The 12,236-nt window shown below is 42.5% G+C and overlaps 1 protein-coding gene across 1 annotated transcript; it reads right to left on the reverse strand.

Annotated features, from left to right (window-relative positions):
- Positions 1–434: 434 nt before the first annotated feature.
- LOC139309336 (E3 ubiquitin-protein ligase TRIM39-like) lies at positions 435–11,979 on the reverse strand. The gene is given in 9 exon segments (XM_070933394.1): positions 435–944; positions 947–1,129; positions 3,818–3,850; positions 5,769–5,887; positions 7,268–7,290; positions 9,558–9,788; positions 10,370–10,441; positions 10,444–10,473; positions 11,566–11,979. Coding segments are annotated over 9 exon segments (1,452 nt in total). The 3' UTR covers positions 435–597.
- Positions 11,980–12,236: the final 257 nt, after the last annotated feature.

Consider the following 12,236-nt stretch of genomic DNA (forward strand, 5'->3'; position numbering starts at 1 on the left):
AATTACAGTCAGTCTTACAATCAGTAATCCGATTGTTGTAGATAACCTACGTAAGTATAAAAAGATAGGAAAAGTACTAGGATTTTTTTTTAAAAAAACCTATGAGGCTATAAAATTTATATTGAGTATAATACTTGCTGAAGCCCTGCTGGGGTTTGTTGGATTATGACAATTATGTGTTAAAAGGAAACAGGAAAAAAACGGTGAAGGAAAGAAAAAAAGTTAAAAATTACAGAATATACCGAGTCATCGACAATCATTGATTGCAACTAACATTAAACAAACAAGCATGATCCATAAATGGGATGAAGAGCTGTGACAGACATATAAAATCATGATTGACAGGCTTAGCTGTAAGGTCTCTTTAATACTGATACACCTGAACACATGATGCTAAAGCCAATAAAGCTCCTCCTTTTTTTTTTATCCAGACAAATAGAAATGCTGATCAGGTTATTCCTTTATATTGACTGATTGACTGACCAGGGTGGCATAGAACAATAAAGGAAGCTGAAGTAGCAAAAAGCTAAGGAATCTCTGCTTTAAAGGCTTTCAGAGATCCCTGCTTGGCAAATAGGGAGTTTTCCAAAGTGTTGCCTATGGAGGTCCCTTCTTTGAGGGGAGTGTCATGCAGGTGCCCTTGCTCAAATAGAAACAGGGCAGAAGGGTCTCTCTAACCAAGGAAGCATCTGAGAATGTATGGAGCAAAGTTGCTGTGCTGGCATCAAAAAAACTCACTCGTCCCTTTTCGCAGTTGAGAGAGATGCGGATCCTCGTGGGCTTCTCAGTCAGGACCAGCTCAGACCATTTTGACGGAGACACGGCTGTGTATCCCCATCTCCATTTCTGAAACTCCCAGCGCCTGGTTTGCACATCAACATTTGTTAAGTTCAGTGGCTTGTTGGCAACCCCTACACCCCATCCTGCTGTATCTCCTACCATAATTCCCAGAAATGTCTCCCTGTTGAGAACTTCTGACAGCCAAGGACACAAGGTTTATATGCAAATCTGTTGTGGTTTGAGACAGAATATTTTCCTTCAACTGGCTTAACTCCTTTGACGCTTTTTAGATCTTCGGAGACATCAAGGCAGCTAGTATTGGCTGTGTCTGGATCCAGAGTTACATTCACTGTAAGGGGGAAGAGAAGGAAGGAAAAAAACAGGAGTGTCATCTTGAGGCCTAGTTTGTGTCTTCAACTCCCAAGGGTTTAACCCTAGAGCCTCCTTTGTGAATGGAGTTCAGCTTCCAACACCACCACTACTACCCAGAACTGGAGGAGTCATTGTTTTTTTCAACCACACCTCACCATTGCCTTGTCCAAGGTTCTCCAACTCTGGCAATTGTAAAGACTTGTGGACCCCTGGCCAAGTCCTTCAAACCCTTCATAGTGCTCCACCTGTTCCAGCCTCCCTGCACAATTCTCTTTAGCTTCCATCTTGCAGATGAGATTAATGGGTTTGGGAGTGAAGAGTAGTTGGCTTTGCCTTCAGTGAGTTGCTGGGAGGGCCCAGGTTGAACAGGGACTCTACCGACTCAACCCCGCCAAGACCGAGTGGCTGTGGGTACTGGCATCTGGGTCCAATCGAGATATTCCATCGTTGACCATCGGGGGTGAGGTGTTACCCCCTGTGGATAGGACCCGCAACTTGGGTGTCTTTGTGGATTCACGGTTGTCTCTGGAAGATCATGTCGCGACCGTGACCAGGAGGGCTTTTGCCCAGGTCCGCCTTGTGCGCCAGCTGCGCCCTTACTTGGACCAAGATGCTCTACACACCGTTACTCATGCGCTGGTCACCTCCTGTCTTGACTACTGCAACGCTCTCTACCTAGGGCTGCCCTTGAAAACCACTCGAAGGCTTCAACTGGTGCAGAATGCAGCCGCGTGGGTTGTGATGGGAGTGTCCCGACACTCCCATGTTACACCCCTCCTGTGCGACCTGCATTGACTACCGGTTGCCCTTCGGGTGAGGCTCAAGGTGCTGGTTATCACCTACAAAGCCCTTCATGGCCTAGGCCCAGGATATTTGTCGGACCCCCTGCAGCCAGCAACAATCTCCAATCGCCCAGTGCGTTCCCACAGACAGGGCCTCCTCAGGGTGCCGTCAGCCAGACAGTGTCGGCTGGTGACCCCCAGGGGGAGAGCTTTCTCTGTGGGCGCACCCACCCTTTGGAACCAACTTCCTTTGGAGCTCCAGATGGCCCCTGACCTTCGCTCATTCCACCGTGATTTGAAGACCTGGCTGTTTCACAGCCTGGACTGATGGGGTTTTTTAAAAAATAGATTTTAAATAGATTTTAAATTGTTTTAATTTGGACTTTTAATTTTATACAGTTTTAATGTGCAATTGTGCATTTTATTGTTGTGAGTCGCCCTGAATCCATTGGAGATAGGGCGGCATATAAGTCGCATTAAACTAAACTAAACTAAACCTAGAGCATTAATCCAGAAGATCAGGCAGAGCAAGAGGCTGCCATGTTTCAATTCTGAACTGGCAGAGTCAGAAGGATCCCCCAGAGGTAATTTAGGACACACGATGGGATGTGAGGAAGATCTGCCCTTTTCTCTGCAAGCATCAGGGTATCACAGGCATGTACAAAAGGGGAGGATTTTTCACAGGAAACCTCTGCTTTCATCAGTCTGATGGCCCACATGGAGGAGGCAACCCTGATGCTCCAACTTTGCTATTTGCTTTGACCCAAAGGACCTAATTTCTCTGCTCCCAAAGACCTGGTCTCTCACCAACTTACACTCAGGCAGTAAAATCAATAGGTTGTTATTAGCTTGGTAGGAATTCTATGTGTCAGCCCTGGAACCATTTCCCACACACACATACACACCTTGGCACTTCAGGGCTGCCACAGCGAAGAAGGTCGAGCTGTGGGAGGGGGAAGGAAGAGACAACTGGGGGATTGTAGCCATAATCAAATTCTTTCTCCTGAGAGCCAAGAGTTTTACATAATTATACATAATGAACAGAATAGACTAAAATTGGGATGGGGTGGGATAGGGTAGGGTAGGGTAGGGTAGGGTAGAGTAGATAGAGTAGAGTAGAGTAGAGTAGAGTAGAATAGAATAGAATAGAATAGAATAGAATAGAATAGAATAGAATAGAATAGAATAGAATAGAATAGAATAGAATAGAATAGAATAGAATAGAATAGAATAGAATAGAATAGAATAGAATAGAATATGGATGAAAAAATAAGGAACTTCCAGCAAATGATAGCTAAATATGAACACCAAATTAAGGTAATAGAAGAGAAATCAGAACAAGCAGACAAAACAGTGGAGGAGATGAATCAAAGATTAACACAGGCAGACAAGGATTTAGAAGGAACAATAATCAACCTAGAAATCGAAAAAGCCATTTCTTGAGATTCCAGAACATTGAAGAAGTAAAAGGGGAAGATCTCATTGATATGATGGCAGAGTTGATGGCAGACGCCTTGGAGATAAACAAGACTAGACTAGACTAGACTAGACTAGACTAGACTAGACTAGACTAGACTAGACTAGACTAGAACAGAACAGAACAGAACAGAACAGAACAGAACAGAACAGAACAGAACAATTCTTTATTGGCCAAATGTGATCAGACACACAACGAATTTGTCTCCTGTGCATAAGCTCATAGTGTACATATAAACAGCAAGTAATAGGTCATAAATAATAAAATCATTAAAGCTTACTGGATCATCATAGTCTTTAAGGTATCTAATCCTATATTTTTCTTTTAGGTTACTCTATCATGTTAAAGTTAATGGCATAAGAGCTCAAAATAGCAAGTGATTGTGATTCTTACAACTCATATTTACCTTCCTGTAGTTGAAGTCCACTTTCCAGAGTATCTGGGGAAGAAAAGGGAAGGATTAAGCATCTCATCACTGGAATTGGAGCAACAGAAGGGCCTCCCTCAGATTCCCTGATTTGCTTTCCTTGGACTCAAATCAGGAAATATGGAATATGGAAAGCTACAAGCCAAAATGCCATTGGTGGCTATATATATTTCATTAGATATACATTATTTTTTGGACTATAAGATGCTCCAAACTATAAGACGCACCTAGCTTTTGGGGAGGAAAACAAGAAAAAAAAAATCTGTCTCTGCCTCTGCCTCCCAACAATTTGCCTCCTTGCAGCAAACAGCCTGGTCAGCTTCAGCACAGTCCAATTTAGCATGAGCAGCTGATTGTTGGTTGGATCTGCCTCCTGAAATACCAACGATCAGCTGTACCAGTCTGCAGGGATCGCCATTGCCTATTGTCGCCTCCGCGTGCCCTGTTTTTGGTCTCCGTGCACCCCATTTTCAGCCTCCGCACGCTCCATTTTTGGCCTCCACGCACCCCATTTTCAGCCTCCGCACGTGGAGGTCAAAAACAGGGCACGAGGAGGCCAAAAACGGGGCATGCAGAGGTGGTGATCCCCACAGCCTAGAACAGCTGATTGGTGGTATTCCGGGAGGCAGATCCAACCGGACAATCAGCTGCTAATGCTAAATCAGGCTGTGCTGAAGCTGACCAGGCTGTTTGCTGTTTGCTGCAAGGAGGCAAATTTCTGGGAGTAGAGGCTGAAGGGTGGGGGCCAGCAGGCGGGCGGGGCTTTGGCAACATTCGCTGTATAAAGCGCACAGATATTCCCACCCACCTTTGGGTGGGGAGTGCTTCTTATACACCGAAAAATACATATATTCTATGTATATATTCTACTATATATTCCATATACCTCAACTTAGGTATATGGTCCTCAACTTACAACCATTTGTTTAGTGAAGTTACAGCGGCACTGACAAAAGTGATTTATGACCGGTTCTCACACTTAGAACTGTTGCAGCCTCTCAGGATCCTGGAATTGTCATCTTCAACCTTCCTGGGGAGCTTCTGACAAGCAAAGTCAATGGGGAAGGCAGATTCGCTTAACAGCCACATTCTTCACTTAACAGTTGTGATTTTCTGAATAACTGTGCCAAGAAAGTTCATAAAATGGGGCACAGCTCACTTAAAAACTGCCTTCCTTAGCAACATAAATTTTGGACTCAACTGAGGTCGTAAGTCAAGAACTACCGATATATATTCCATTATACTTAGTGGAAACGTATTTGGCTTCCCCAGTGATCCGTGCACTTAGATTTGGGATACAAAGAATACAGGTAGTCCTCGTCTTATACCCACAATTGTGCCCAGAATTTATGTTGCTAAGTAAGAAATTTGGTAAGTCAGTTTTCCCCCATTGTACGACTTTTCTTGCCACATTTGGTAAGTGAATAACTGCAGTTGCTAAATTGGTAACACGGTTGTTAAGTGAAACTGGCTTCATTGACTTTGCTTGTCAGAAGGTCACAAAAGATGACCACTGCAACCGTCATAAATATAAACCCGTTGTCAAGCATCCAAATGTGAATCATGTGGTTCTGGAGATGGTACAATAGTCATAAGTGTGAAAAACAACCATAAGTCACTTTTTTCAATGCCATTATAACTGTGAACAGTCACTAAGTCAATTGTTGTAAGTTAAGGACTACCTGTAAATGGACAATTATGAGTAGCTAATGGTTCCTGTTTTTAGGTAGCACATCTTTAATGGGAGAAACCAGAAAGCTCCTCTTCCCCTCCTGGTGCCAAGACACGAGGCCTTTCCCCAGAGAAATGAGGGTGTCTCTTCCGCTGATCCTGAAATCGATCCCTCTTAGATCCATGTGACACCGGCCCAGAATCTCTCATGGATGCTCAAAATGTCATCCAGGGTGAAATCCTGGCGGCTGTTTTTTACCTCTCAGTTTTTTCATAATACTGTTCAGAGAAACAGTGATATCAATGTAATCCCAGATTGTCCACTTTGACTCTAGAAGTAACTCCACCGGATTCTCATATGTTTCCTTTGCCTGATATCTGGCAGGGCAAAATAACAGAATAACAGAGTTGGAAGGGACCTTGTAGGTCATCTAGTCCACCCCCACCCCCACCCAAGCAGGAGACCCTACACTGTTTCTGACAGATGGCAGTCCAGCCTCTTCTTGAAAGCTTCTAGTAATGAAGCTCCCACAACGTCTGAAAGCAAAGATGTACCAGTGGGTCATTCTCCTCAGTCAGAAAATGTCTCCTTATTTCTAGGTTGAATCTCTCCTTGATCAGTTTCCATCCATTATTCTTTGTCTGGCCTTCAGGTGCTTTGGAAAACAGGTTAACCCCCTCCTCTCTGTGGCACAATCCTCTGTGTGCTTGAGGATTGGCTAGCGGCAGGATCCAGTCTGGGTTAGTCACCAGAGGTTTTATCTTCTGAGCTTTCGGACTTCTGCTGGAGCCCATCTTCAGGGAACTTCTCTCTCTCTCTCTCCAGAATGTGTGCAGTGGGCTGTTCTACACATTGTATTTATGTGGTGCCTGGTTGTTTATGGCCTTTAGTTGTTAAATGGGGTGTTGATGGACAGCTATGAAGTCATTGGCTGTCCTTTCCTTGTGTTGCCCTGTCCTCGGATCCTAAGTACCTGATAAGCTGGTGGGAAATCAGCACTCCCGTTGACTGACAAGGCCCCCTGTTTCCCAGGCTTCAGTCAATTCTCTGTCTAGCTATTCAAACATGGGCACATTTCAGTTTGAAGCTCCCTTTTCTTCAAACTTCTTCTGAATCTCTTGGCCAAAATAAATGGATTCTATCTTACCAAATGACTAATGACTAATATGAGTGAGGTAGGTAATCAAAAAGAAGATGAACATAACATTCAAACTGATCTTGATGGGTTAAATGTAATGGAATGAAATTTAATAGAGTCAAATTCAGTTACAAGTAAATTTCTATTTATGACTATTTGTTAGCAACCAGTTACAATAGCTCTCAAAAAACTGACTTACAACCATTTTCGCACTTAACGTCTGTCACAGTGTCCCTATAATCACAATTCGGATGATTGGCAACCAGCATGTATTTATGACAGTTGCATTACTTGGAACATCCTACTTCCTACTATGATACTTTTAAAACTATCAAACATCTGTCTGTTCTTGGGAAGGACTCCATAGGTAGATAAAAATGCCAAATTCAATCTAAACATCTGGCTGAGTGTGCAACCAACCAATAATTGATCATATCAAATATTGCTAATTATATTGTGTTGAAGTTATCTGAGGAATTATTTAAATAGCCCTCAAAATACGGTACGTTGTCTTTACATTAAAATACTGCTAAATACAAACAGAGCTTCCCAAAATAGGAAAACTTTTGGCGGATCTGCTGATCTCTGAGTCTGTAAAGAAAGGGGTGGATTTACTTACTTCTTCAAGATGCTTCCAATGTCCTAAAAAATAAAGAGACAAAACTCTGAAAGGAGCCATTTCCTAGGCAGAAAATTAAATTCTTACAGTCACAAAATAAATGAGTGAAACGTCTCGACAACCAGAAACTAACAGACACATAAAGTACTTCCATTTTTTTAAAAAAATCCCATTGCTCTTTTTTACCCAGCTGTTCATCTCTTTTATATTGTTTTTACTTTCTTAAAGACTATTTGAAAAACAAAATAGCGCATCATTAAGATAAAAAAATCCCCTGCATTTCTGCTCCCAGAATGAAGGCACTTTGGAAAATCCAGGTGGTTTTAATACTTTGGAGAAGGTGATGAGTGTTGGGTTTTTCCTTGGCCTGGGGATTAAGGGGAGGGGGAGACCCTACAAAGAACATCCACCGCCACATCCCCCAAAAGGGGATAGGAACCCTAAGCAGGCATTCTTAAAATCGTGAAGAATAGAGGGAAAGTGACCAGCACTTTGAATTCCTGCTTTTTCTGAATTACATTAGGTATCCCTACTATTAGCCATTACAGGTAGTCCTTGACTTTCAATAGTTCATTTAATGATCATTTGAAGTTACAACGGCACTGAAAAAAGTGATGGTCATTTTTCACACTTAAGACTCTTACAGCATCCCAATGGTCACATGATCAAAATTCAGCCACTTGGCAACCGATTCATATTTATGACGGTTGCAGCGTCCTGGGGTCATATGATCACTCTTTGTGACCTTCTGACAAGCAAAGTCAATGGGGAAGCCGGATTCATTTCACAACTGTGTTACTAACTTAACCACTGCAATGATTCACTTAACAACAGTTCCAGGAAAGGTCTTAAAATGGGGCAAAATTCACTTAACAACTGTTTCACTCAGCAACAGAAATTTCAGGCCCAACTGTGGTCATACGTCAAGGACTACCTGTAGTCTTCAAACCTTCCAGTTTCCTTTCCATAGAAAGAGTCAAAAAGTTTACTAAATGAGGAGTTGAAAAAAAGATTTTGAATGCAGCCAGAATCAAGACCATTTGAAAAACAAAACAGTGCATCAATAGAATAAAAACATGCCCTGCATTTATGCTTCCAGAATCAAGGCACTTTGGAAAATCCAGGTGGTTATAATACTTTGTAGAAAGACATCAGTGTTGGGTTTTTCCTTGCCTGGAGATTAAGGGGAGGGGGAGACCCTACAAAGAACACCCACCACCACATCCTCTAATAGGGGATAGGAGCCTCAAATTGTGAAGAATATAGAGTCAGTGACCAATACTTTGAATTCCTGCTTATTGCATGGCCTGCTTTTTCTGTATCAAATTATGTATCCCTAATTTAAGCCATTACAGTTAGTCCTTGACTAAATAGTTCATTTGGTGACCGTTCCTTTCCATAGAGTCAAATGCAGCCAGAATCCTACATGCAGACATGGAAAGTTATATCAATCCCCACAACAGAAGAATGGATGGAAAAAGTGATGGAGCTAGAAAAAATGAAAAAATTGACTGCTTTAATTAGATATGACCCCTTGTTTCTACTTGGAAGCTGCTTCTAAACTTTCTGCTTGAGATAGAAAAAAAGAAACTCTTCGTGCTTGATTTTGCTTATTAGACTAATCTGTTTTTATAAACAGGGCTAAAAAATAAAAGTTGAGGCTGTAATTTTATTTTTTATTTTATTTTGCAGAAAAAAATTGAAAGACAATGTTTTTTTTCTTTTCCCTTTATCCTACACTTCTTTTCCATTCTTATCCTCCATTTCCCTATTTTCTTTATTTTCATTTGTACTTTTCACTATTATAATTTCAGTTAAATTTATGAAAAACAAAAAAAGTAAAAAATCAAAAACAGTATTCTGTGGAGGGGCTAAAGAATGCAGAGAGGTGCAATAAAGATGGTAAGGGCTCTGGAGGCCAAACCATACAATGAATGGCTATCAGGGAACACGGTAGGCTCAGCCTAACAAAGAGAAGGCTTAGGGGAGACACAACAGCCATCTTCCAATACTTGAAGGGCTCTCATAGGGAAAAGTGATGGAAGCTCATTACACAGAGAGCCAACCTAAAATACAGAAGAACTCCTGACAGTGAGAAGTATTTATCAGTGGAACAGCTTCCCTCCCAGAGTTCTGGGTGCTCCATCACTGGAGGCTTCCAATAATAGCTTGGACAACCATTTCTTTGGGATGGTTATAAGGTCTCCTGACTTGGGCAGAGGATTGGACCAGAAGACCTCCCAGGTCCCTTCCAGCACTAGGATTCTATGATCTCAACTTCCTGACTGACCTGTAAGAGTTTGCTGGCTGGCTGCTGAAGCTTCTCTTCTATCTCCTGGATGAGATGGTCAAGAGAGTCCAGTTCCTCCACGTGCTTGGTCAAACCTTTCTCCTTTCTTGCCATAATATCCTTCTCCGTTTGTTCTATTTTAGTCAATAGAAGCTTCTCCTGTCCTTCTAACCAGAGTTGTAGCTCTCTGAATGCAGCCACTACATTTTTTTTTACTTTTTCAATGAGATACTAGAACAAGAAAAAGAAAAAGAAAAAGGCATATTTTTATTTTATTTTAATTGTTTTACTTAATTATTTTTACTTTTATTTTAATTGTTATAATAATTAAATGGATTCCTTGAAGAATCCAGAAGTGAGATGGGAGAATTTCCTAAGGAGAAAAAAAAACTCTTTTGATATGAAAAAGCGCAGCGGGGGAAGTTTTCTTTAAAAAAAAAAATAAATCTCTCATGAAAATTTTCTTGGCAATCAGGGATTCCAAAAAAGGAGACAGAAAAATGTTTGAGTTCACAATTTTTTCAATAAGATGAAATATAGTTTGCATTAATTTATTAAGCAAGCCAAACCCATTGTATAAAACACGGCTCATGGGATAGGGGCACTTAACTCAACTGTGAGTCATTCAGTCAATGGTGACATCTCAGTCTCCAGGTTAGGAACAAGTTCTGTGCCCTAACACAGACCTTAATTTTGAATTAATTTCAGTCAGAACTTGTATTTACAAATAGGCTGCCTATTATTAAAGATGGCGGATGGGCTTCTCCTTCCCATTAGCTCAAAAGCTCCTCACCTTTGGATCAAATACTTACAAGCATCTCCTGCACTCTTTCCTCTGTGTCTCTTTTGTATGTAGCTATTTTTTCTTTCTGCCCCTTCTGAGCTTCTGAGCCTTCAGGCAATCCTCCACCTTGATCTGAAGAGAAAATACAGTTTTGAGTTTCTTTTCCATAAAGAATTACATTGGAGATGTAAGATATATTCAACCTTCATAAATATATGGCAGTTGGCAAGCGTCCAAATTTTGATCATGTGACCACAGAATGATGCAATGATCACAAGGGTGAAAACCCTTATATTACTTTTTTCATTGTCATTGTAACTTCGAACAGTCACTAAACAAACGGTTCTAAGTCTGGGACTCCCTGCAAGGGCATTAAAGTGAACTGCCTGAATCTCCTGGTTGCTGTCATCCCAGAAGCATCACTGAGAAATGAAAGTTTGGGCTGATCCAGCAGGAGTGTTTTTCTTTCATTTTTTTTTTTAATTTGATTTATATGCCGCCCTTCTCCGAAGACTCAGGGCGGCTTACAATGTGCTCAGCAATAGCCTTCATCCTTTTGTATATTTATACAAAGTCAGCTTATTGCCCCCACAACTGGGTCCTCAATTTACCTACCTTAGAAAGAATGGAAGGCTGAGTCAACCTTGAGCCTTGGCGAGATTCGAACCCTGCAGTAATTGCAGGCAGCTGGTCTTAATCAGCTTAATAACAGGGTGCCTTAAACCCCTGTACTATCAAAGCTCCCCTTTCTGGGTTTGCACTCAAATTTTTGGAGGATTCCATGACAATTTCGCTCTAGAGCAAATGTGGAAAGGGAGCTGGCGATGAGAGCCTATTTCTCCCTACAGGCAATTTCCGTTGCTAAGCAAGACAGTTAACTGAAGTTTTGTCCCATTTTACAACTTTTCTTCCAACGGTTGTTGAGTGAATCACTGCAGTTGTTTCGTTAGTCACACAGCAATTAAGCGAATCTGGCTTTCCATTGACTTTGCTTATCAGAAGGTGAAAAGGGTGAACATAAGAGCCCAGGACAACATAATATGAGAGTTGACAAGCACCTGAATTTTGATCAGGGACAACAGGGATGTCAACCTGTTTTTTAAAAATTCAGGCAGGGAGACAAGGGGTGGGATAAAGCAGGAGGAAGCAAGTAAACTAGTAAAAAGACTGCGAGGGCTGGCACTGGATGCCCCTCCCCAGAGATTCCTCCTGGCTGACTCCTACCTGGTATTCCGGGAAAACCTCCTCCGCAGGGATCACCCAGTGGCCCCTGTGCTCTTTGGATAGGTAGCAGACCACGCAGATGAGGGTCTGGTGGCCCTTACAAAAGAGCTTGAGGGGCTCCCGGTGCTTCGGGCAGAGGGTCCCTCCTTCCTCCCCCCAAGGACCTCCACATCGCCTGGCCTCTTCCACCATCCGCGCCAGCTGCCTGTTGGGGAGGAGGCTGCGGGGCGCGAAGGTCTGTCTGCACTGGGGGCAGGAAGCCTCCGATTCCGACGTCCCCCAACTGCGGGTCAGGCAGCCCCGGCAGAAGTTGTGGCCGCACTCCGGGATGAGCACGGGGTCCTGGAAAAAGTCCAGGCAAATGGAGCAGGTGGCTTCTTCCATCAAATCCTGCAAGGACGATTCGGCTGCCATCGCCACCTCCTCCGCCGGGAAAGGAAAGAGAAAGTTAGTTTCGCTTCTTTTCCTCCAAATCAGGTGACCGTCTTTGTCCTCTGAATTGTTGCTGCACTTGCGGTCATCTTCGCTGGCTTCTAAAAGAAGAACTACGGTATTTTAAAAGGAACAAATTGGGGAGGAGGAAAAAATCAAGGGATGGAGCCCCGATCAGTTATTCTTGGCCCAACCAGCTCGTTAAAGGGAAAATTGTTTTAAAAACTGGAGAGAAGCAA

Source organism: Pituophis catenifer, unplaced genomic scaffold, assembly GCF_029215685.1.
Source record: "Pituophis catenifer annectens isolate HBS135680 unplaced genomic scaffold, rPitCat1.0.hap2 SCAF_2, whole genome shotgun sequence".
NCBI classification, from domain to species: domain Eukaryota; kingdom Metazoa; phylum Chordata; class Lepidosauria; order Squamata; family Colubridae; genus Pituophis; species Pituophis catenifer.